The sequence below is a fragment of the Melanerpes formicivorus genome, unplaced genomic scaffold (genome assembly GCF_026170545.1).
Source record: "Melanerpes formicivorus ecotype bairdi unplaced genomic scaffold, bMelFor1.0.p_v2 SCAF_39, whole genome shotgun sequence".
Taxonomy (NCBI): Eukaryota; Metazoa; Chordata; class Aves; order Piciformes; family Picidae; genus Melanerpes; species Melanerpes formicivorus.
In genome coordinates, this window is record NW_027142391.1 from 5,334,510 (window position 1) to 5,360,462 (window position 25,953).

The window sequence follows — 25,953 nt, forward strand, 5'->3', positions numbered from 1 at the left end:
CCCGATGAACACGGACGACGCGTTGCCAAAGCGCGGCCGGGGCCCACCGTGCTCCGCGTAGCCTGACGCTCTCCGCTACCCCCCCTCCCTGCCTCTGGGAATGGTTCGTCCCGCGGCCCGGCTCGGCCTCTGAGGGGGACAGCGGCCGCCATTTTGTGCGGCGCCAGCGGAGGGCAGGAGGCCGGCGCGCGGCCGAGGCGGTGAGGGTCTCCCAGAGGCACCGCACCCTTCCCCGGCCGGTGAGCGGGACGCGGCGATTGCGCCTGGGGCCCGGGCCGACAGCGGTGCTGGGTACGGGGGGCTGCGCCGCGTCCGGAGGTGGCGGGCTTGGCCAGGCCCCGGCACGTGGTGGAGCCAAGGCAGCGCTCCTCCGCTTGTCACCGGTCCCGGCCCTGCTGGGACAGGCCATTGCGGCTTTGGGGAGTACCACTGCGCTTCGCGGAGCCGTCGCTGCCAGCCCTCCGCACGCTGCGGGACGGGCCGAGGCGTTGGTCCGTGGTGTCTGTCGTTATGGCAGGGCCTGGGGTTTCAATGTCAGTGAATAACGTATCTCGGTGTACGGAACAGAGATGGGCTGGAACTTTAAGGCTGGAAAGGTGAAAGCCAAGTCAAGGGAAAGTAGCAATCGCTCATGCCCGCATTTCCTCCTCTTCTGTGCTACAGTAACTTCCAGCAAAGATGTCGGAGTATATCCGGGTGACAGAGGACGAGAACGATGAGCCCATCGAGATCCCCTCGGAGGACGACGGCACCGTTCTGCTGTCCACAGTCACGGCCCAGTTCCCCGGGGCGTGTGGGCTGCGCTACAGGAACCCAGTGTCACAGTGCATGAGGGGCGTCCGGCTGGTGGAAGGCATTCTGCACGCCCCCGAGGCCGGCTGGGGAAACCTGGTCTATGTGGTTAATTATCCCAAAGGTTTGTCTGTGCTCCTTAGACTTGTTTGTACAAGCTGGCGTTTTCAGGCAGGAGGTCTGAGAGGCTGCTCATTGAGCATGGCATCGGCATTGCTCTTAAACCTCTGCTGTACAGAAGCTCGGCGATTTGATGCATTTATCTGTTCTATAGAGTAGATTCGATCCCATTGAATTTTCAGATGTGCAGTAAGATCTACTCACACAGCACTGAGTAACTATGAGTAACTATCTACTACAGCACTGCAGTGAAAGTCTGGGTTATCCTTGGAGGGTTCACAGCCATATATAGATTTTCAAAGACTGGTGTAATAGGATCTCTGTGTACTCCCAGATGCTTCTTAAACCATGGTATGGTCAGAGCTGCCATTAAAAAGGAAAAGAGAAGTCAATCCCCCTGTGTTCTCCCCCCTCCCCCCCAAAAAAAAAACCCTAAAAATGGAAGGAAGTAAATTGCTAGTTAAATATTCTTACAAATTCCTGCCTTCTGCATATCCTTACAGGACTGTGACTGTAACTGGATAATCCTTTACTAAACTGCAGAATTAAGTCTGTCAAACTGCAGTTTGGAGGAGAACCTAACTGTAGATTGCTCTTCTCTCCTTATACTTTTACACAGTTGCATTTGTAATACAATGAGCTCCCAGCAGCTGGTGTTTTTGTAGTCTGTACTTTTTCTTGTCATTGTCTTGGATTTTATACTATGTGGGTCATAGTCAGTGGAAGCAGTTCCCAGAGGTGAGGATGATGTCTAATGTGTTTCTCTATACTCAGATAACAAGAGAAAAATGGATGAAACAGATGCATCATCAGCTGTCAAAGTGAAACGAGCAGTACAGAAGACTTCAGATTTAATAGTGTTGGGTCTTCCCTGGAAAACCACTGAACAAGACTTAAAAGAATATTTCAGTACATTTGGAGAAGTTCTGATGGTGCAGGTAAAATCCTTTTGCAGCTCAAGCAAGGAGGGATGTTGGGGACAAACCAGTCTTCTGACAGAGCCACTTAAACAAAGACAAGATCTGAAGCTGTCTCTTCTTGGTTGTGTTTTGTTGCCTGAGCTTTGTAGCTGCAGGCTTGTGTAGGTGCAGATGGCCAGGGATATTTGGGAGTGCTAATTCATGCAGACCAGCTTAGTTTACATTACTGTTACTAGTTATTGCAACTGAATGTGTGTTAATGAATTAGCGATAGCTGTGATGGGAGTGCTTCCTAGGCTGGTAACTCTAGAGCTTCACTCAACTCATGAACAGCATGCTTCGTGCCAGCACTTGCGTCTGTGTGGTCACTGCTTATACCAGACAGTTGCTCCATAATGGATCCTGTGTCATTTGTGTGTATGTGGCACCTTGAACTGTGTGGCTAGTGTAGATGCCTAGGAACTTGGTGGCCTTGGCTACTGTGGATGCGTAGCCAGGCATAAAGGCTCTTCGCTGGCAGAGGTCAGAAGACAAACCTGCTTTGGTTTTCTTCTGTCTTCACGTGTGATACTCTCCCAGTAGGGGCTGTGCCCGGGTCCTGGCACACTTGGCTTCTCCTTCATCTTCTATTACTTGTGTGCCTGCTGTGTGCAGCTACACCTGCTTGCCCCTTTTGGTGGTCACGGTGCTTATGCAGCTGATCTGGCTGTGCCATCACAGTTAATTTCTGTAGGCAAAGGTAGGCATACAGTGGGGGTACTCAAAACCACCTTGACACTCTGCTTTCTTTACATCTTAGGTTAAAAAGGACATTAAAACTGGCCACTCCAAAGGCTTTGGCTTTGTTCGGTTTACGGATTATGAAACCCAGGTGAAAGTCATGTCTCAGCGGCACATGATAGATGGGAGGTGGTGTGACTGCAAACTGCCCAATTCTAAGGTATGTCTGTATTCAATACTAGTTTTGTTTTTATCACACACTTAAAGGGCACTCTTTTAGCAGCTGTGTTAGGTTAGTAGATAAACACACCCTCTTGGGTGTGACTTACAGTCTGTGAATGGGCAGCACAAGTGAAAGCAGGGAGGGAAAAGAGGGAGGAGGTGGTGAGCAGGAAATGAAGAAGTGCTGGGAAAATAGCTGGTTAGATGGGGGAATGAAGTACAGATGGAAATCTGAAAATCATGTGTTTTACTGTCCAGCAGTACCTGCTGAACTTGTCTACTGCATGAATAAAGGGGGGGGGGGGGGAGGGAACAAAGCAGGAGAAATAATGAGCCTGGGGAGGATCAGGATCTTTGACTCCCAAACTGAACCTGAAGGTCCTTTTATTTCCCATGTGTATATGCAGTTACTGCCAGAAGTGTCATCCTGCAGTGGCTGTCACAGTTTCCTGTGTAGTGCTCCTCTCTTCATTTTCTTCTGACCCTTCTCTGCCTGTAAAAAGGTGCAGGCGCCTTCTCTGAACAGAGCTTAGACTCTCAGACTGTGCTCTTTGATCCTCAGAAGAGGCTAGATGAAAAGTGGCTTTGATCAGGATGTAACTGCTCTGAAGGACAGTTGTGATTTTATTATCTCTTATCTCTTTAACTCTCTTCAGCAAAGCCCCGACGAGCCCTTGCGCAGCAGGAAGGTGTTTGTAGGGCGCTGCACTGAGGACATGACGGCAGATGAACTCCGGCAGTTCTTTGCCCAGTACGGGGAAGTGGTAGATGTCTTCATTCCTAAACCCTTCCGAGCTTTCGCTTTCGTTACGTTTGCAGATGATCAGGTATGACTTCAAATATTTCAACTTCCTGTTTAGACAGCCTGTGTGTCAGTAGTTTGATAAAGCATAATTTCTAGACTACATGTGGAACACTTGGTGTTCCACTCTGCTGAGCATTCCAGTGGCATTAGCTTGATTTGCTGGATTGGATTATCCAAGGTTATGCTTCTCGGATGCCGCTCTGTAGATGGGTTTCTGTACTGCAGTTAGTGTAGCAGTGAATGCCAAGATAAACCCCTTCCAGTTGGATTATGTGTATGCATGTGCTTCTTGGCAAGGTAAAGACCTGCTCAGAATTGGGATTTTTCTTTTGTATTGCACTGCTAGCATTTAAAAACCCCAACTCTGCCACATGTTTAATCAATCCCTTATTTCTTATAGGTTGCCCAGTCTCTTTGTGGAGAGGACTTGATCATTAAAGGAATCAGCGTACATATATCCAATGCTGAACCTAAGCACAATAGCAATAGACAGTTAGAGAGAGGTGGAAGGTTTGGTGGTAATCCAGGGGGCTTTGGGAACCAGGGGGGGTTTGGCAACAGCAGAGGAGGTGGGGGAGGCCTGGGTAACAACCAGGGCAGCAACATGGGTGGAGGAATGAACTTTGGGGCCTTTAGCATCAACCCTGCCATGATGGCAGCGGCGCAGGCAGCGCTGCAGAGCAGCTGGGGCATGATGGGCATGCTGGCCAGTCAGCAGAACCAATCGGGGCCGTCGGGGAACAACCAGCCGCAAGGCAACATGCAGCGGGAGCAGAACCAGGGCTTTAGCTCAGGCAGTAACTCCTATGGTGGCTCCAACTCGGGGGCAGCCATAGGCTGGGGCTCAGCCTCCAACGCAGGCTCCAGCAGCGGGTTTAACGGAGGCTTTGGCTCCAGCATGGATTCCAAGTCGTCAGGCTGGGGAATGTAGACACAGTGGGCTCTGATACTGAGTCTATGGTGGGAAATGAAATTTTTCTAACTCCTGGTAAGTATCCTGTAAATTACATCTATACTCCAGTTTCCAGATCCCTTTGTTCAGTGTGCACTATAGTCAGCAGTATTTTTGACATTTTTCTTTTTTTAAAAAAAAATAAGGAAGATTTAAAAAAAAAAAAAAAAAAAGAAATATAAAAGGAGTTTTATAGGTTTTGTTACATTTCTTGTTGGGATACTGAATGTTTGGAAGTGGACTGCTGTTTGCCCCCTAGGTGAACTAACACTACAGTCAATAGGGAAGGTTTCTCTTGTAATACTTTATCCTTTGTTTCCTGGCTACCTGAATTCTTTGCATGTTCAAAATGGAAACCATTGGTCAGAAACAGCATTCTCTCCCTCTTGTTTTTTAATTTGATCCCACCATAAGACTCTCCAAGTGCCCCAGCTGGAGAACACAGTGTCGTTTTTGTTCTGTTTGTGTTTTGGTTTGTTTTGTTTGTTTGTTTTTTTTTTAACACTGTCTCCCCTCCATACTAAAGTACGATATGAAGGCTTCATTTAATCTCCGCAGTTCATCTCATTTCAAATGTGTATGGAAGAAGCACTTCATTGAAAGCAGTGCTGTAAATATTCTGCCTTAGGAATACTTCTGTCTACATGCTTTCTCATCCAAGAATACTTCATCACACCGCACATGCTGCGTCTTAGACGGTGGGTGTTCCATTTTTATCCGCTACTCTTTATTTCATGGAGTCGTATCAACGCTGTGAACGCAAGGCTGTGAGATGGAACCAGAAGGCTGTTTGAACTTTTGAAACCTTGTGTGGGATTGCTGGTGGTGCCGAGGCATGAGAGGGCTGGTATGTGCGAGGTAAAGGAGAGAGCGCATGCAGAGACCTGGTGGTGCGTTCTGGGGTTTTATTTTCCTTGGCGAGATGTCTCTCAATCCTGTGGCTTTGATGCGAGAGTGTGGAGAGCAATGATAGCAAATCAAGTACGAGTGTTTCTGGCATTCGAAGGACATCCAGATGTGGAAGACTTTCAGTGGGTTTTATACCTAGTTAACTGATTAGTTGAATGTGTTATGTGAAATGAATCTTTGTATTTTTTTTCCCTTATGTCAACTGCTGTGAATGCTGTATGGTGTGTGTTTTTTTTCTGTTAATGATCTGTAAGTGTGGTAATGTGAACTGAAGATGATGGGGTTGGTGATGAGAACATTGAGCTTGTGGTGTGCTTTGCAGTAGCTCTTGGAGCAGAGATCACTAGCGAGCTCAGTGTTGCCTCTTCAGGGTGGAAGTTCCACTGTCTGTAAGATATCCATAAGAATGCTGTTTGCTGCAGTTTCGTGTTTGGATGCTTTTTATAAGATTTGTCACTGTAGGAAATTCTTAAATAAAACTGATTTAAGTAATATGTGTCTTTGTTTTGCAGCCCTGAATGCAAAGAATTCATAGCAGTTAATTAATTTTTACCCTTTTGAGAGGAACTTCTGTAAAGCTTTTTGCAGTAACTGGTTTGTTTCAGATAAGCATGCTCTAAAATGTGACAAGTCAAACGGAGCCACCGCTCAGCACGTGACCCCCACCTTTACCCCACTGTATTTGTGCAGTGTTCAGTGACTCCCATTTACCTAAAATCCAGTTCCCACACCTAGGATGGTAAGCAGCTCCCTCCGAATTGCATCGGCACTGAGGAACGTTACTTGTTCTTGTGGGAGTCAAGTTCCTCATCCAGAAGCGGGTTGGGGGAGACAAACAGTATCAAGATCCGTTGCTGCCCACAGCCTCCCCTCTGGGGATGTGTGCTTTTAAGCTGTTTTTAGGCCAGTCCACTCTTGGGAAGCAGGGTTCTGCAACACTGTCAGCCCAGGAGAAGCTATAAACTCATGCTAAAGCTAGTCCCAGGAAAGGCTTTTCAGTTGAATAAAGCATTAGTCAGTGTACAGAGACTCTGGTTGAAGTCTTAATCTGGAAAACTTCAGTGTATTGGAGGTGCTGAAGTGTCAGCTGAGAGGCAGCTTTTAACAAAGCAGGATGTTCCTGCAGAAACTCGTGGAAGATTTATTTCCACTGGCAGTAGGAGCTTGAGGAATTGTGTAATTTGTTTGAGCTTGAAACCCACCAAAGCATGATTTATGTTTTTTATACACCATCCTATGAGGTGCTAAAGTTGTGATACTTGGATATTTCCCAGTTTTAGCCCATTTAACTTCACAAGTGTTCACTTCACCTACTGCACGTTACACGGAGGTGTTTGTGACCAGGGAGACAATCCCCACAGCAGATAAAACTGCGCTGCTGTGAGTTTTCATTAACAAACTGGCTGCCTCTCAATGTACATCTTGAGAGGGTCTAAACCCTCAGGCTGAGAAGTAATCCCACATTGTTGTTCATATCCCACTGCAAAAAGTTGCTTAGATTTTTCTTTTCTGCACCAAGTCAGAATAACCTCCAAACTCTGTACCATCTGTGAATTTTGCATTTTAGCACTTGCACTATTACCAGCTACTTCTGCTGAGTAACACTTAAAAATGGTATTCTTGGACCTCCAAAGACTAACTGTGACCCCCTGCAAGAAGCCTCATGGTAAGTTTTTGTAATTAGCATGGCTTTAATTTTGTTTCAATTGTCCAGGTTTAGGTTTTAACAGGCTGGCTGGCAGCACTGAGTAGTCTTTGCTAATTATTTGACCCTTCTTTCACCCTCAAAACAAAATCCCTAGCAATTGGAGAGTAATTTTCAAGTTTTGGTAGTATTTTCTAACTGCTTTGCATACCCCCATGTTTATAAATAAGTAAATAAACTACTGTTAAAAACATACTGAAGTGTTTGGAGTCTTGTTTTAAAGATACTTCATTTTCAGTTCCTTTAGAAAGTGAAATCCTATAAAGTCAGAGATGCAAGAAAGAGGAAGCTTATGTAACTAAGGCAACAGAGTAGACAAAGCAGGGATTTATAACATTGCTTCTCCTGACTGAGAATTTGTGTTCAGAAAAGTCAGAGAGGTACCTGCAGTGCACAGTGTTGAACAAAAATGCCCCTAATCCAGCATGGTGCTGCTGGGATGCTCCACGTACCAACATATGCCAGGGAGTGCTGGGAGGTATCTTGATGCTCTGCCTGCTTTTCACTGGGTGTGTTCATTCATCAACTCCTGTCTGACAGGAATCCACTGCTCTAGCTAGAAGAAAACAAAATGTATTTTACTAAGAAAAGAGTGGTGCTGCCTTCAGGCAGGTGGCAATTCTGTACATCTCTAGGTCTGTAACAGCTGCTGGGACACTTCTTCCCCACCCTGCCAGAGCCACCCCACTAATTTGTTTGAAATAGGTCTTTCATTCCTGGTAAACAAATGGGAGTCATGGTACTGATACCTGGTGTGCCTGTCTAACCAATGCAATACTGCTGTCAAAGTTGGCAAGATAATTTTGATAACCTTTGGGAATAAAAAAAATCTTTCTGCCTGGGCTTTCAGGACTTGATCAAAATCCTCTATTCCTCACAGCTGAGGAATTTCTTTGATCAGCTACACCGTAAGCAGCTGTTAGAACCCCACTGCCACACAAAAGTAAACTACCTCATTCTGCAGTGACCATCACGGGGATGTTCTTCCTCTGCAGACAGGCTCCACAGCTCCACAAACTGCACAACAATGAAGGCAGCAATAACTGTTAAACATTGTAAGATTTGGGCACTGAATTATTATGCTTGTATGGAGTAAATTAAGTTAATGATTCTAAATGCAATTCCCAGATTGTTCTGGAATGGTGGAATTGCTTGCAAATGAATATTTGATTTAGAGAACAATTTTCATTAGTTGGTATTGCATCCATCCTCTGGAAAAGTTCTGTAATCAAGAGAGATGTTTGGGGCACTGAGAAATAAGTGTATTTGTTCTAAATGTAAATTAAGGTAATTGGAATCTATGGATATTCTAATCTAAGAGATAAAAGGAACAATTACGCTTTCACATTGTGAAATGCTCCTCTCAAAACTGAAGTCTTGGATCTTGAGTAATTTTTACAGAGCAGCAGCAATTCAAGCACTGAAACAACAACGTCCACAACCCTATCCTCTGCAGTGGGGGCACTCAGTGGCTTTCCCCACCTCACAAAGACTTCTGGAGCATGCTTCAATTTCCACAGCAGAAGCAATTGAAAAGCAACAGCAGTTTGGCTATTGCTCAAGCTGCATTCTCCAAAAGAGCTGGAATGAACTAAAGGGTCAACTTTTTTTCTCTTCAATGGAGCAGAGTTTCTGGCACTAATTTGTAGTGTTAGCAGTGACAAGGAGCCTCAGGCTGACAAATTTAGAGCAGTAACAGCACTGTTAGGTCAGTGTGAATAACCCCAGGAATGCAGGGCACACTGCATGATTATCACATCTCCTATCTAACAGTCCTGTTACACAGCAACTGCAGCACCTGCTGTCCAGAACATCAGTGAGACGTGAAGTGGCTGGCTGGCTCTGATAGGAACATTCTGCACTGACCTGGTTCTGCTTCACCATTTAAAAGGATCTGAAGACAACCAAGGCAAACCAGACTGTGACACCTGGTGTTAAATTCCTGAGGCAAACAAGGGCAGAGTCCAGCCCAGCAGCTCTCACAGCCTGGCATTGGTGCTTCACTGCGGAGGGTGTAGTTAGAAACCAGCTTTAGGGGATGGAGCCTGGCCTTTTTCTATCTGAATGTTCTAGAACTCCACCTGGGGTCTACCTATGTGCCTTGCTTCAGAGCAGCTGTGTCCTTCTGCACTGCCTATGGCCAGTCTGCATCACTAACAGCCTGACCAGGGTCCAGCAAGGGCTGGTTTCTACATAAAAAGTAAATGTATGCAGCTATTGAATCAGCCAGACTATAAACTGGCTGCTGAGGTAAGCCTGACACACAACCACCTACCTGTGACTTGAAAATCCTCCTGCAAGCACACAGGGACTAGAGGATCTTGCTAAGCTCTCTGCTGGGAAGCAGGATGTCACCAAGAAATGCATCTGAAATGCAGCATTCATCAGGAATGACCAGGTATTCCAGTCTGAACTTCCCTGGAGAGATGTAGTAACAAATGAGAGAACATTAGAAGTCCTTGCTACACTGATCCTGTGAAATCTTTTGTCAAATCATTCTTTTCTTCCAACATAATTACAAGAAAATCTCCACACAGCAGCATTCAGAGAGCATCATCACAGGCATGCAGACATAGAAACAGAACTCTTTGGGGAGGACATCAAAGAAAGAAAGACCAATTGCTGACAAAAATCAGTGTACTGGATACGCTTCAAAACTACAATGTGTGAAACTGGTAATGAGGACTGCACCCCACATGTCTGACTGCTGAGCAATGAAGCCCAGCAAGGCTGACAGTGCCACGGCTCACCCCCTCAGAGGCCCCAGGAGAGCCGTGGTCACCCAGAAGGTACCGCGCTTGCACTGCTGCTATGTGACCATAGGGTGGTGCTTCAGGACTGGGACACAGCAAACCCGCAGAGCCTCAGAAGCAGAATATTCCCCTTCTGATCGAACTCGTTACTCACTTCTAGAAGCAATTAGGGGAAAACCCATCCCCTTCTGGGCCCTCTCTCTGCCCTGTTGGAGCTACAACTGCTGAGAACAAAAGGAAAAAATGTGCTGGACTTTCTCTGTGATGCTCCCACATCAAAAGTGTGCAGTGACCTGCCCAGAGCCAGGCTCCACTACCAGGACTAGCCCAGCATGTCTGACTAAACACAGACCTTCTAACTCTTGGCAGGTCTGTGTAAATTGTTCCCTAAAATAAAATCACCCAGCTCAGTTCTATGTGTCAGGTGAACTCCTGCCCTGGAAGTAATGCAGGAAGGACACCAGGAGAGCACCACTTAAGACAGTCCCAGGGATGGAGGTCAGAAATGAGTATGATAGCTGGAAGCTCACCAGAAACATTCCAAGATGTCAAATTTGCACCTTGTCTGCTGCACCAGAGTGCGTAGAGTGGTGTAGGATAACTATCAGCTCCTCAATTCCAGAAGCCTCTCAATGCAGCTCTTTCTTTTTAATGCTTTTGTTGCCAGACATTTAGAATGTAATCATATTCTCTGAGCAAAACCAGCTGTGCCTCTCGCCGGCACAATTGGAGGCACAAATGCTCCCTGTTGAAGAGAAGCAAGAAGGAACAGCCACAAGTGCCCTGAGGATCTCTGCTTGTTGACAGCATCTGATCACTGTAAAGTGGTGCTTTGATCAGCTGGGAACAAAGGCTTTATGGTACTCTGCAAAGGCTGTATGAGCAATCCTTTAATTGACGAGGAATGCTGGACTGCCTGATAACACACGCATGTTTTTGCACTGAATTAATTATAAGAGGGAAATCGTTTGACTTTGAATTGTATCCTCAAATGCACCATGCTAACCTCCACCAACAAAAAATGCCATTATCCAGTCCCTAATTACAGATTATCACCTCAAACAGACTTTACAGTTTAAGGTTGCCATTTAAATGGAAGGCGACCAAGTTGTGAATGAGAAAATGAATGTTATTGTCCTTTAACTAACCATGGATTTCATCAGCCAAGATTCTAAGCTCCTTTTACTTCAAAGAATGAATCTTTCACCCTGCACCTACCCAGCAGCCCTACTTGCTGCTGTAGGAGGCACTGGGATACAAGCATTTACCTGGAAAGGGAGGCAGGAATGAGTGAAAGGATTATCACTGTTTGATGTCGGTGTGGCTCTTAGCACAGCTACAATAGCACAACACAAGGAACAATGCACTTGGGTACCAATTGTTTCTTTCAGCACAAGCTATAATTTCAGAACAACCTTTCCCTGTCCATCTTCCCAGGAAGTTTAGGAGCAGCTGCTTTTATCTGACACAAACCTATCCATCACCACAGTGACTGAGCACTCTGTGTACTCTACTCTGTTGTCCTAGGTTTTCAAACAGGTACCTAATAGAGTAAACCAGTTAATAACTACCTAGAAATGCCTATTCTGTGGAAAAGGAGCGCTTCCCTGGTTTTCAAGCTTGTTTGAAATGCCTCTCCTGGTCCCAAGAAGCAGAAAAAACTTGGCTAATTCACCTGGAGGTTCTGGCTGCCTCTGAATACAGCCTAACACCACACAGCTTTGCACCAGCAGATACCAGCTGAGCTACAATGCAAATTAAATCTTTTCCTTTCATGCTGTACTTGCAGAGGATTATCAGCAAGCTTTTGGTTGTTTTTTTTCCCCTGAATTGTTATTACCTCATTCTTTCCAACTAAATGCACGATTCTGTAATTCCACTGATTGTGCCTCAAACTACAGAACCATTTGATGGCTGTGTAAGAATAAAGCAGGTTCTCTAGCGTGCTCTCCTGAACTGATTAAAACCCTGCCAGTGACAGAGAGTCCCCAGGCTTTAAGGTCCCACTGTAACACTTCCTTCCACCTGCTGCAAGCCCAGGTTAAGAAACCCCCAACACCAAAACCCACTTGATATGCAGCTCTAGCTGTATACTGCTCACTGCCATGTAAGTGTAAAATGATCAGCTCCTCAAAACCAGAAATTTCCTCATGCTGCTTTTATCTGTTCCAGCTTTACAGCCCCTACAGGAGTAGTCTGGAGGCAACTGTAGGAAGAGATAGGAAAACATGAAATCCTTGGGTGTGAAAAAAGACTCAGTGGGAAGTCTTACCCTAAGCATAGAAGCCACAGTATGATGAGCACTAACTCCCTACTGAAATCATCAGGAAGTTAGGATCTCAAACTTTCCTGCTAGTGCTGCATCAGAATCCTTCCCTATTACCTACAAACTGGTTTCTCCCAGGCATGGGATCTACTGTGTAAAGAAGGGATATTCAAGCTGGTGAGCTTAAATTCTCCCTAAGAGCCTCACAGCTAGAAGGCAGTAACACCTTGGTCTATTTAATGTAATGATCATCTCATCTTCTTTCCTTCAAGTATGTTTAAAGGAATACTAGGCTACAGCTTAGCATAAAACCAGAATCCCAGGTTGGAAGGGACACCAAGGATCATCTGGCCCATAAAAACATGTAAGAGAAACAGTGGAGGGAAGAGCACTGTGTGGTGACATACACACAGAGACAGAAAAACACTGCATATAACCAAACACTAGAGTTTCTGAAAACTGTTTGCTTTCTCTAGTGGTAAAAGGGCAAAGGGACACATGGTGAGATCAAAGGCCAACTCCCACAAATCTGATACAAAGCCAGATCAAGAAATAGCATACAATTAATCTGTGCAATCTGCTGTCAAACAAAATTTAAGGCAAACTTTTGCCTGAAGGTCATCTTAATCTAAGCAGCATACAGACAGCACAGGATCAGAGCCCTGCCCAGGAGCCTACATTCAATGAATCACCTACTGACCTGTACCTTCCTCTGAAGCATAAGATGCTGGCCAGTATCAAAGGCAGGAGGGCGGGCTCAGCGATCCTTAGCCCAGATCCATCCGAGCAATGCAATTCCAGAATCCTGAGCTGCTCTGATGCTCAGAGGCTTTTCTGGGCAGTGATTGCTCTGTGTTCAGGTAGCTAAACCCAGCAGCAGACCTCTGGACAGAGCTGAGATCCCCCTGTCCCCTTACAGCCCAAACAACACTGCTCCATTAACACCCCACTAATTCAGACAACTGCCCCTCCCCCTGTTTTGAAGGGCTAAAGGAGAGAGATGGAGACTAACAGCTCTTTATGCTTCATTATGTCTCCTCCAAACTCACTTTCCTAATTTTGATGGGAGATTTCCCTAATAGTTTGGAAAAATGAGTCATTATCAATAAACTCTCCTGAGTTGTGCTCTCAGGAGTAGGCAGAAGTAGCTGACCCAACAGAAGATACTCTGCTACTCCAGATGAAAAAGCTTAGACTGGACCTTACTTTTCTCCTAGTATCTCCTGGATGTGGCCCCTGGGACTTCCCCTTGTCAGGGCAGTATTTTCTTCCATAAGTCTGCAAGCAAGAAAGTCATAAACTAGCCAGCATGAAAAGGATCAAATAATTTTTTAAACATCTGCCAGCAGAAATGCTGTCCCTTGACTTCTCAGGCCAAGCTTTAGAGCTGTCCAGAGAGTGCTCAATTATGCTCAGGCCGTATTTTTATTAGAATCACAGTGAGCTGTTTGCCAGAGGCTTGAACTCTGAAAAATGAGCCCCTCAAACCCTGCAAGTCCATTGACAGTGGCTCATTAGGTCTCCAATGAAAGATGGGTCATAAATTGTATCATCAAGCCATGACAAAATTCCAAACTGCTTTGATCACAATTCACTGTGACCATGAAAGAGCTTCTCAACACGATTAAATACAGCAGAAGTAAGCCCTGGTAACTGCTGGTACAGCCACTCTGCCTCCAGGTCAGTTCCCTGCAGCATCTACCCTCTACCACATTTGCTAAGCTCTTCTCAGCAAGTCCAGACAGGGATGGTACCTCTCTTTTTGCAGAGGAATGCTGGTATCAAGTGTCTGGCCCAAGGTAACACAGAAGTCTGGCAATGCAGTAACCTGAAATGAATCAAGTGTCTCAACTAAAGCACTCTCCATCTCCTCCCATGCTCACTGCCCCATTTACTCCAAGATGGAGATGGGGTTGGAGAAACTGAGCCTCATAAATTACCATTATAAGCATGTCTGCTAACCTGCAGAAATGAGGAAATGCTGATGGACTAATGCCTCAAGCTTTTTACACAAAGACTTGGTTTATCTTCAGCACTTCAACTGCAGCTGCTCAGCAATGACTTGTTACTCCTGCAAGAACTATCACGTTTCCTCCAGAGCTGGGGAGCTCTAGCCACCGACAAGTATGGAGCACAGCACTTCTCCAACATGTTTCAGGAAGATGGTGCCTGCCCAAGGAGGGTACAGTCTGAAGGGACAGCAAATGGATATTAATGTAGAGCAGTGAGAGGCACTGTAAGGGACTGGGACCAACTGCACTGCAGAAGAGCATTATTTGTCACGCATCTGTTGTGGGGAAGTCACTGCTGCCCTCCCCTGTATGAAGACACCTAAGCTGCCTTGGTGACATTTGTATTACCTTACCAAACTCCTGGAACTCAGGCTTTGCTGACCAGAAGACACTTTGGCCATAAAGCTGGGTTCCCAGTAGGAGATATGGCCAGAGTCACAAAATGTGGATCAAAGAAAGTAATTCAAACCCTTGCAAAGAGTGAGTGGGCTTTGAACAGAAAGAGCTTCAATCTGCAAGACTGGGTGCAGGCAAGAGCATAGCTGAAAAGAACATTAGGGAACAATTGTGTGGTTCTGTTCTTGTTGCATTTTAAGAACTATGGAAGGTCAAGCAACAAGAGCTGGACAAGAAGGTCAAGCATCTTCAGGTAGCTGTGATGCTCAGGGGCCTTTCACAATGCTTTCTCTCTTATCAGCTCCTGCCTTATCTACCTTCTTTTTTCCCTAGTGACACATGGAAAATACAAGAAAATGAATGCCCCAGAGGCTGCCAGCAGCTTTCAACAAGGAACAGCCTCTTTATTGTCTGCAGGAGACAGGTCTGAAAGGCAAGGAACCAAGGTACAGAAGTCACCAAGCAAGAGAAGCCTGCAGCACTTGGGCAGACTGCAACAGGCAGGTCAGGAGGGAGGGCAAACGAGCTCTTCCCAGCACATCTCTGGCACAGCACATCTCTGCCTAAGCGAGGAGAAGTTTAATTATCTCATGCTGGAAAATAAAGGAGAGAAAAGAGCCTGTCAATATCAGCCTGCTCAGACAGGAACCCAAAAATCAGAGGGGCAGCTTCTGCCCTCTTCTCAAGAAGGTGATCCACAGAGACCGTCACAGCTCAGTTAGCTTTTTCCATTCATCTACTAGCTCAGGTCCAGAATACTCAGCATCTCAGTACTCTGGGAGCAAGATACACTCAGACTGGAAGTGTCTGCAGTGGGAAATGTAAGACAACTTCTGTGTCTCTCCCTGCAGTCTGTCTACAGCTGAACACAGATGGATGCCACCTAAGAGCAACCAAACCCAACTGCCAGTGCACCTTTTTACTGACACAACATTGCTGTCCCCAACAGCAGCAACTAGCCCACAGCCACTCTGTAAAACAGGGCCTCTGCTCACAGCCTTAACTATACCTTCAGGTGCATGAGAATACTGAAAACAACAACAAAATCCCCAGCTTTCTTCTCAACAGTAGTGTCAGGACTGGATTTCAGTGGGTGTTGTAGGTATGGAAATATCTCCTGATCTAGCAAGAGCTTACCCATGCACGTCCTCTGGTTTTCATGCAGTGTGTAACCAATCCGACAGCTGCAGTAGTAGCCCCCCACGTAGTTGTGACAGTGATGATTGCAGAGGGGCTCCCCATCAAACAGCTGCTTGCACTCATCAGTATCTAATGGGTGAAGCACAGAATTAGGCAACCAACATCCTTCAACAACACTTTGTCTTAGTCTGAGCCACTCTGTCCTGTAAGGCTGGCTTGTTTGCCTTTGGTTGCTCTGTCCTTTTCTATCTGCCTCTGTACCATGGCCTTCTCCCACCTCCCACCAGCAGGCAATCTGTGAGAGCACAGGGAAACAGCAACCCCACCACAGCTGTGCCTCTGCCACCTCCAAGAGGGGCTGGTGTCTTACCTTCAGCAGCATAAAAGGCCTCAAAGCCTGTGAATGGTTTCTCATTGGAGTAATCAGACCGGAACACGACCATGAGGTTGTTGTCAGCAGAGACGTAGACCTTGTTGCCTGGAGCCTCCTCAGTGTCTGTACTATCCTTTCCACACAGCCTAGCCAACGTCCTCCCACCAGAGCTCAGCTGCAAAATGGGCAGACAAATCCACCAGATGAGCACAGAGCTTTGCTCTTCCCAACCTGCTGCAAGCCATTTCCAATGGCTTGGAAAGGATCTGTTTAATGGTGTGAGAAAAAAGGCTCAGATGCTCTCAAAAGGCACTTCTGCAGGCCAGTCCAGACAAGATTTCCCCTGTTTTCTGAGATTTAAGCCAATAACTTTTTCTCCCTTTTTCCTTTCAGAAGCCCACATAAAGCTGTGATGCCAGACTGGGTTATCAGCACCATGCTTTGTTCATGATGCTCCTGGTAACTTGACACTTAGTGACAGTCAGGTGCTGGTGAAGCCAGAGACAACTGGGACAAAAAGGTTTCACACACTGACAAATTCAAATGTACAGCAATAGGTCTCTGTGAACTATGGGCTCACTTGCTGTGTGAGTCACAGTTCCAGCTCTTCACACACCTACCAGAAAGGAGTGCTCTGTCCTGCCCAAAGGAAATTGAACCAAGAGCCACATGGATTTGGGGAATAGGAGAAATTTTTCTTATGGAACCATGGAAATCAGGTCTGCTTGCATGGGAACACGGCTGCCTGATTGTGTTCCATCAGATTCAAAAGTACTGCTGATGGGATTTACAGAACCACTGAATGGCAGGGGTTGGAAGGGACCTCTGGAGATCGATCATCCAGTCCAACCTCCCAGCCAAGGCAGATTCACCTAGAGAATGTCCCACAGAAACACATCCGGGTTGGTTTTGAATGTCACCAGAGGTGGAAACCCCACCACCTCTCTGAGCAGCCTGCTCCAGTTCTCTGTCACCTGTAAATCAAAGCAGTTTGCATACCCCAAGTGTATACAACTCCCTCTGTGATGTGTATCAGCTCCACACAATCAGCAAAACAAGGGCAGAAGTCACTCAGCCTCAAGTTGGCGACAGGGCTGCTTGCCTGCAGCACCGGCTGGCACAGGGAGCACAGATCTGCCAGGGACACCACAGATCACCCAAACACTGCCCAAAGACAGGATCTTTCTTTCCTGAGGTGGTTTCTCTCATTAGCCAGCAAACACAGCATTGCAAGTGCAGGTTTAGACAAGCTGGCAGTATCTTGTTTAGCCTATCACTTACACGTTTACAGTCTCCCGTTACCCTCTGTGTAAAGCACCATTTGGTAATTTCAAACACACACACTGTAGCTTCAGCTAAATGGAGCTCAAATGTTGTTCTGGGCAACAATTCAAGCCTTTTGCTTCGTGAGAGGGGAACATCAGAATTTTCTGAGCACAAACAACTCAAGTTTCAGATATTCCAACATGACAACCAGTTCCACTTCTGGTCCCATGGGCCTCAATAAACACATCATTTAGAAATCAGCTGAGACTGACCTTCATTAGCAGACTAGAATCCAGTTCTTAAACCAGTTGTGTTGGTCCTGCCTGTGTCCAGTATCACCTACACACAGTTTTTAACAACTTACCCTGCTACACATCACCCTGCCCTGCACATACCTTCACATAATCATATTCACACAGGTAGGACAGCTCCAGGTTGAAATGGGTGAAGTAGATACGGACAGAATATCCCTTGGGGACAGTAATATTCCAGATTCTCTCCTTGTGATTTGGGTAGACATTCGGGAAGTTGGGGGATGTGATCCTCCCATACATCTTCTGCAGCACAATGCTACTGCTCACTCCACTGTGGAGCACAGCTAGCAAGACAAACAGCCTGTGTCAAAGGAACAGAGATTAACTGAGGAGCGAGCATCAACTCTGATCACACCCCAAAAATCACATATCCCAAAAGCCACCAGTTGCCTGTCTTGATACCAAACCAGATATTTCAGTCCTAGGTGAAAGCCTCCTGCCCAACACCCTTCTCACTTGACAATGGAAGAAACTAGCAGGTATCAGTGGAGTCATCCTGTTGTAACAGCTAAACAAGATGATAATCACACTGATGCCTTCTAAGGCCTGCATAAGACAAGTGGCCAGAGGAGCTGGGGAGGTCCCTGCAATGGCACTCACCTCATGGTGTTGCTCTCTTGCCTGAGCCTGCTCTGCTCAGAGCCCTGGAGAAGGAATCTCTTCTGATGTATTTGCATTTGGGGGTGGATGTATTTATTGTGTGTGCTCTGCTGTGTTTGTCTGGATGTTGAACTCTGATGTTTATCTCCCTTCCGCCCCCTTCAGCCTGCTGAGTTCTGGGAACAACAATGACTCAAACCCAGGCTTGTATTCAGCACATGAGGCCTCAGTGGATGGCAGGGAAAGGCAGACAGAGATGGAGGATGGATGAGGAATGCTGCAGGCTCTTGGAGGGAGCCATGGTGTGGAGTATTGCAGCTCTGCAGGAAGACAGGCAGTGGGAGGAGGTACAGAGTGGCTCCAGACTGTGCCTGCATGGGGAACTGAGGGGAGCCAGGCAATGCTCTTCCTTCCAGCCGATCTACAATTCCTCCTACAGCAAGCAGCATGTCACTGGATGTACAGTTCCTTTTGCTGTCAGGGCAGCAAGGTGTTGACAACAAAATAATGGAGAATTGATGAGATTTCAGAATAGTGAGTCTGGTTGGATGGTTGTGTGTAGTGAGACAGGAATACTCAGGCAACACAACACTGCAGCACACACAGGCACAAGCCCCAGAGGTGACAAAGTCTTCCAGTCCTCAGCTACACTGAGCAGTCAGCATTACATTTAGCAGACTGCAAACAGAAACCACTATTTAACAGAACTGAAGGAGAAACCAGTAGCAGCAATAATTAACGGCACAGCAGCAGTGCCTACAGGCACGGTTAACAGACAAGGACCCAGAGAGGACCAGATTTCCCCATGGCTCACTAGCTGCTGAAATGATCCCATCAACACATAAAAGACATGGGCTTTATACTGGCTAGGAACAAAGCAAGAGAAAGAAAACTTTGCAAACACTCAATCTGCACCTAACTGAGCTGGTGCCTGATTCCCACAGACATAAATACTTCCAGAAGCTCGCACATCAGGCTTCCTGCTCAGTTCAGTAGCAAAGGCATGGAGAGTCCATTCTGATCTTAGATCTAAAAAGGTCTGCACAGTCCAGAATCTGATGAGGCCCCTGAAGCTGATATTTGCTGCCTAACATTGAAATAAGGAAGATGATTTAATAAGCTGTAATCCTGCAGACTCTGAGACTGAGTGCCCCCTGCACATATTGGCTTTCCTTTGGCATAGTCTTTGGAGAGCAAGGCTGCTGTGATTTTAGTCCTCAGCACCTGATACAAACAATGCCAAAATGTTGTCCGTATTTCTTTGCCCAGGAACCTTCCACCTCTCAAAGGCTGCTGGGCATCGGCTAGCCAGGTACAGCAGTACCTTGAAAGCACTGACAGCTAACCTCAGCCCCCACAGATGCTCTTCTTGCCCACAATCTCCCTTTTGTCTGGACAGGACTAAGCCAGCCTGAGGGCTCAGTGGACTTCATCCAATTCACTGCAGTTCCCAGCACTCTAACTTGCTGAGTTACTGATCCACTTTAGGAAACCTGGGTGTATTCTGAAATGACAGACGCCTCTTGACAGGTCTGCCCAGCTGCTTGCCTGTGCCCCTGCCTCCTTCCACATTTGAAGGCTGAGGTAGCACAAAGGCAAACCAACATTTTCAACTGAACAATCAACATGTGAAAGTCAAGGTTCAGAGAAAAGATTTCTCCTGGAAAATAAGTAATCACCTTGTGTGGAATGAAGGAATGACACAGAGATACTGCAAAGACCTCAGAGGAGTCCCCCCTCTCTCACACCCTGCAGAGTCTCCCAAAAGATGCTTTTACTACTCAAAACTGAGGTCATCTGTCAAGGAATGGTTTCAAATCCCTCCTGTGGCAACAGCAAATGCAGACAGCTAAGCCAGACACATGAATAAATCAGCAAGAGCAGAGCACCTCAGCCAACACAGTGCCCCTCGGGCTGGAACCACTAAGATCTCAGATCTATCTCCACTTTCCTGCAAAATCAAAGAGCAGCAGGATCCAACAGAGAAGGTGAGAAGGCTGGAAACCAGCCGTGCAGCAAGGGCCTTCATCAGAGTGGTGTGAGATTCAGGCTAAGTCCCAGGGTAGCTCTTCAGTTCAGATTTCCCTCTGATCCCAACTTTTGAAACTGCAAAAGCATCACCTGAGATAAATTCTGCTAAATCTGTGCCCTGCAGAGAGCTTCAGCTGTGACAGATTCTGAGCTCCTGCAAAAATGAAGTCAATGCATCCCCCCACCCACTTAATCAAAAACATTGCAGACAGCTCTGTTCTCAAATGGCCTGTGCAAAACCACACACTGCTTCAGAGGATCATCTTGTGCTGGGGGAGAAAACCATCTCTGGGCCTTTGAAAGACAGCTCTTGTGTTCCTGCAGCAGTCCTATGAAAAGCACTGCACTGACTGATCACAGCCAGGCACAAATGTTTCAGGGGCAACACAGATGGCAGTGAGCATCTGTATGTGCCTCCAGAACTGGAAGAGAGGTATAGTACCAAAGCAAGAGGCTGGTGAATGAGGCAGGAAAAGCATGCACAGACCTTCCTGCCTTCTGAGATGAGGCACTGCAGTCCTCTGCCACAGCAGTCCTCTGCCACAGCAGAGGCTATCCCTGCGTCACAGACCAGGAAAGCAAATGAACGCAATAACTGCTTGCTGCGATCCCTGAAGACATTGCTCCCCACTGCCCCTTCTTTCTCAAATGCCAGCTGCCTCTGTAGAGCCCTAAGAGATTGCCTGGATGCTTGCTGTTCTGTGGCTAAACCAAATCCTCACGGACTGAGGGGTTCAGAGGACTGGGGGGAGCACATGCAGCAGAGAAGAAGGCATTCTGATTCCTCATTACAAATCAAATAGCGTGACTGACATCAAGACAAGCACACAGACGGAGCAAGCAGAGCATGGAGTGGGGCTGGGGGAAAAGCCTGGCTGCTGTGAAACAGGGGAAAAATACTCATGCCAAGGGAAAAACAGCAAGCAGAGAAAGCTCATGAAAGGTGTAAGATAATTCTTCCTTTTGGGCATGCTCTCCTCCTTCCCACACTGCCAACTGCCACATCCTGGTTTCACACTGAAAGATGGACTCAGCTGCCATGGAGTGCTAAGACATTTCTCCAGCAGCAAAAAGTCAATGGACTTGTTTGCTCTGCTCTGCATTAACTGACCTCCAAAGGACCAACTGTACAGCAATTGTGCTGCAATTGTACAGCACCTAAGAGCACTTGGACCTGAGCTCAAATTGTCAAGGAAGATAACAAAAGCACTGGAGTAGATACTGGCTGACAGCTTTGCTCCTCTGGCATGACCAAGGCTCGCAAAACCAAAGGTACCCCTCATCTACCTGTGTGGCTGGTCTCAGGCTGTGAAACACGACCTCTCCAGGAGCACCACAAAGCTCAGAGCACAAAGCACTCATCTCTGAGCAGGTGTCTCTGTGTGTAAGCACACATTCATGCAGATGTGACTGCTCCCCCTCAATTTATACATTGCATTTGTACCCACACTCAAACTGAGCATGTGGAAATACCTGTGTAATCTCTGTTCGACTGCAGGGCTGCAGAATCCAACAGATAGCATCTTCGCCATGCCAGCCCCTTTCAGCCACTACATGGATGCATGGGAATGGATTTACACACAGGGCTATAGTAACCCCAGGGCAAACCTCTGCACTGCACACACTCATCCCCTAGGGAAGAGAGTAAGACAGCACACAGATAAGAGCTGCTGGTCACATTTCTGCCTGGAAAATGATTCCACTCTGCCATGGGGAAGCAGTGCAAGAACTGTGTAGGTCAGAACCTCTCCATCCCTCTCCTGTCTCCCCAGTCCCATCAGCCTGCCTCCAAAAAGCTGAACTAGCTCACAAAGCTGCCCGCTCACTCCCGCCCACATCCTTGGTAGCTGCAGCACGTCTGCTGGGCTGGCTCCAAGTCTGTGACTTCACTGGAGCAGCTGTTTTTGCTGGGAAGAGAGTTTGGTTCCAATTCAGATGCAGCTAGAGCCAAAGCTATGAAATACAGTGCTGTCTGCTCTCCAAGCAAAGATGCTGTGCACGTTACAGGCACAGCCAACACACTTTCCCAGAGTAAGTCTGCTCGAAAGAGCTCAGAGGAACAAAGCGGGTGGCTGAGCAGCACACGTCTAATTTATCTCTTGTCCAACATGAAGCCTCAAAGCAGGGAAGGCAAGACTGGGGGTGACAGCAAAGCAAAGCAAGAGAAATACGTCAAATGTCTGTACTAGAGGACATAAAGACCAACCAAGGACCAGCCCATCAGGAATTCTCTCTTGTGAATAGAGTGAGTCTAATCAAAAGCCTCCTCTGAGCCTACCCTAGCTTCATTCAACAAGCAGCTTGGCCCTGCAAAGCAATTAGTAGAGTTTCTGGCTCCCAGAACCCAGCACTGAGGAATGGCAATCTCCTGTAGAGAGAGCAGTTTGGGGTTACACACCTGCCACATCAACTGCAAGGCCTGGAAGACCACTTGCCAGCCTAGAAGAGGCTGTTAGCATGTGCCATTCCTTCCAGCACACAGTCTCCCAACAAGAGGATCCACTTGAGCAGTAGCCTCTCTGCAAAATCATTCATTGTCAAGGGAGAACTGAAAAGCAAGCTTGCCAGAAGAACTATACCCATCTCCTGCTGGAGTTTCCATATAATCCTCCACTTAAACAAAGTCATAATCCTTAAGAAAGGATTATCCTTCCTTAAACAAAGTTTAAACCCTTTCCACAAAACCAGACTCTGCAGAGTACAGCGACCACCAAGATTCAGATGAAGCCCCGGGTTTTCAGAGGGGAACCCAGACTTCACACCAAAACCACAGCAGACAAGTTGCCCTCAGCTGAGAGCACAAGCTCTGCCTTTGGAAGTCAGACCTTGGCTGCTTGTCTCTCTGTCCCACTGTCATTTCTTCCTTCTTCTGTCATGACTGCTCTTCCTCTACATCCCATAATTAACAATGTGAAGAACTATATTCCACTCCCAAATGTATAACTTGTGAAGACCGGAGACAGTAAATTCCTGAGGCTCCCTCCCTGCTCAGGTGGAGTGAGAAGCTGAGAAACATGCTGAAGAATAGATTTCAACAGCATTAGGACTGGCAGATTCATTAAACCTCCTTGTCCATACAGACATGCAAATGGATTTTCTACTCCCTTATGTTCGACTCAAACCCATTCTTCTTCCTCTGCAATTGTCCATGACCTCAATTTTTTTTTCTAACAATGAGGCTATTACTCCACTAATCTAAATAAACAGTAAAGCCAGCCCAAAGCACTCCCAAAAGCAGAGCTATTGCTCAGATATTAAAGAGTGAGTATGATCCATCGAAATGGACAAATCTTCCCTCTGGCTAAACCCCTCACTGAATACACACAACCTCATTCCTGCCTTGGAGCAAACAGATTGAAGCCGTGTCAGAGCCAGCAGTCACATCAATCAGAACCTGTATATTAAAACGTCTGTAGCACTCCAGGAAAAACCCAAACCTAGCAAGCAATCAGCTGGGTTCAGCTTTTGCTTATCACCACAATATGCCTTTACCAACTGTTTCAACTCAACCCCCCTTCAAAGAAGTCTGGGATCTCTGCTTCTCCTCTCCAGTGAGGAGAAACTAGAGATATCTTCTAGGTACCTTTTAGAAAGACTGTCCTTACCTAGCTTATTTTTAAGGCAGAAACATCAAATCTGTTCCTGCCCAAAAGACCTGGCAGTGTTCAAAACAAAAACTTTCTTTCAGCCTAGCTCTAACCTCCTTTTTGCTAGAATTCCAGCCTGAAGCTCTTGTTTCTTGCCCTAGGGAAAAAACAACCAAACAAGCCCACCGAAATGCAGGGCAAGAGTTCTGTACTGCACGCTTTACTCCTCAGCTTCATTGCCGGTTTTTGCTTCTCTCACAAGAATCTTCACCAAGCTATAACCAGCAAAATATCCTTTTGATCCTGTATGCTTTTTTTTGGGGGCAATGTCAAACACTTGGATTTGAGGTGTGATTGCTGCTGTTTCAGAGAGCAATTTAACTTTGTCCTTTAAAGGAGTGGGATGCTTACCTGGGCTTCCTTCTCCTCACTTTTCAACACGGTTAGTGAAATTCACAACACTGAAGTTTCAGCAGGAGTCGTGACTAAAGCTTGAACAATAGAGGGAATCTGCAAAAAGAAAAGAACAGCTTTTGAATACAGTTTTCAACAAAACACAATTAGACAGAAGCATTACAAAGGAGGAGCGAGCTCGTGCCAACACAGCACTGTGTTCTGTCTCAGACAAATCTGCATGTCAGAGACAGGAAGAGCTATAAACCTGGCTGTACAAACCCAAATGCTCAGGTGTGGGCACCGAGATATTCCCTGGAGAAAGAGCCTACCTAACTGTGATTACATATGTGGCTTTTGCACATCTGCTGGACATATTGCCACCTGGTTTTACCTACTACCAACAGGCCCACCACTTGTTGAGTCTCAAAACTCTGTGCCCAAAAAAACCCCACTATAAACTGTTGACATACCCTGGAGGCGCTGGGCCTGCTGGCAAGCGAAGGGAGTCTTGGCAGACACTATAGCCCTCTAATTTAAAATTAGGCACAGAGCCTGTGAAAGTATATCCTAAATTGCCACAGCCATACTATCTGCCAGGGACTCCCACTAGTCACCAAACAGTTGCAAGAGCTTGCTTTACTCCACTGGAAAGGCAAACAGAACCATTTGGCTATACGCAGAGTTAATTTGGTACAAGGATATTGGATCTAAACCAGATTCCAACCTGAATGCCAAAGCACTCAGAGCACGGAGTACACTTCATGGTTTCAGTCCAGCTCTGAGCCTCCGTAGCTAACAACTAAAAATGAAAGAAACTCATGGAGGTCAAAATGAAACTACTTCAGGTACACCTCTGTGGGGCAGGCAAAGGGGAAACACTCTGGCTATAGCACATCTCTATCTGAAGTGGCAAGAGCCACGCAGAACCACCAAGCAGCCAGCAAATTAAAAGATCATTGCATGCTAATTTAAATGTTTGGCTGGGATCCCCTGAGGCCTGGTGGGAAGAATCTCTGAGGGAAGGAAGATATTTTGTTTGATGTATGTTAGCAAGGAGAAATCTGAGCCAAAGCACTCGCATGGCTGGAAGAATAATTCTTGCTGAAGTCAGATTACTCTAACTTGTCTGTTAGCCTCTGCTTAGCAGCACTGTAATGACCCAAAATTGCAGCTGACAGATTGGTGCTGAGAGTTTGTCTCGTCGAGGCTACCGCATGTGGATGGGCCATTATTCTTTCAATTTTGGTCTCTGATGCCTGTTAACATACATTAGGTTTTTCCATATGGTGCTTTTTAGCCTGGTGTCCAGGCCAGCTGCCTGGGCCTCTGTCCCCACCCACATGCTCAGGCCCTGCCTAATGAAAATGGATGATGGCCCCAGCTTAGTAATGGGACACAGATGGACAAAAAGGTTTTTCACTTTGAAATGCATTTTCACTTAAGAAAGTCTCCAGACACTGGGAGTTTTTTATTCTTTTATCACTGTAATATTCCTCCCTAATACACTGCAGTCTTCAGTGAGGAATTCAAAGCAGCAAACTTTCAGTTTAACTGGATCTGGAAGTCTACAGACCCATGTCATAGTATCATAGTATCAGTCAGGGTTGGAAGGGACCACAAGGATCATCTAGTTCCAACCCCCCTGCCATGGGCAGGGACACCCCACACTAGATC

General features: G+C 46.5%; 2 protein-coding genes across 7 annotated transcripts in view; one reads left to right on the forward strand and one right to left on the reverse strand.

Moving 5' to 3' along the window:
- Positions 1-5,932, forward strand: TARDBP (TAR DNA binding protein). 3 transcript variants are annotated; one of them, XM_068158410.1, is made up of 6 exons: positions 1-291; positions 664-916; positions 1,687-1,850; positions 2,632-2,772; positions 3,431-3,601; positions 3,980-5,932. In XM_068158410.1, the coding sequence occupies exons 2-6, from the start codon at positions 679-681 to the stop codon at positions 4,508-4,510; spliced, it is 1,245 nt and encodes a 414-aa protein (XP_068014511.1). In that variant the 5' UTR covers positions 1-291; positions 664-678; the 3' UTR covers positions 4,511-5,932. The 3 variants fall into 3 exon arrangements, with proteins under 3 accessions (XP_068014511.1, XP_068014510.1, XP_068014512.1); XM_068158409.1 differs by having other exon boundaries at positions 1-239; XM_068158411.1 differs by having other exon boundaries at positions 1-200.
- MASP2 (MBL associated serine protease 2) overlaps positions 5,579-25,953 on the reverse strand; it is a 25,872-nt gene continuing 5,497 nt past the window's right edge. The window contains exons 2-8 of one of the 4 annotated variants that reach the window (XR_010989734.1): positions 24,295-24,393; positions 17,747-17,966; positions 16,083-16,260; positions 15,710-15,841; positions 9,421-9,563; positions 8,098-8,162; positions 5,579-7,701 (exon numbers count right to left, since the gene is read on the reverse strand). Coding sequence is in view for 2 of the 4 variants with exons in the window: in XM_068158412.1 (XP_068014513.1) it covers positions 9,457-9,563; positions 15,710-15,841; positions 16,083-16,260; positions 17,747-17,966; positions 18,266-18,270 (642 nt within the window). In the remaining 2 variants the exon portion in view is untranslated. Of the gene's footprint in view, positions 7,702-8,097; positions 8,163-9,420; positions 9,564-14,944; positions 15,166-15,709; positions 15,842-16,082; positions 16,261-17,746; positions 17,967-18,265; positions 18,332-24,294; positions 24,394-25,953 lie in introns of those variants that run through there. The other 3 variants (XR_010989733.1, XM_068158412.1, XM_068158413.1) reach the window with 3 other exon arrangements.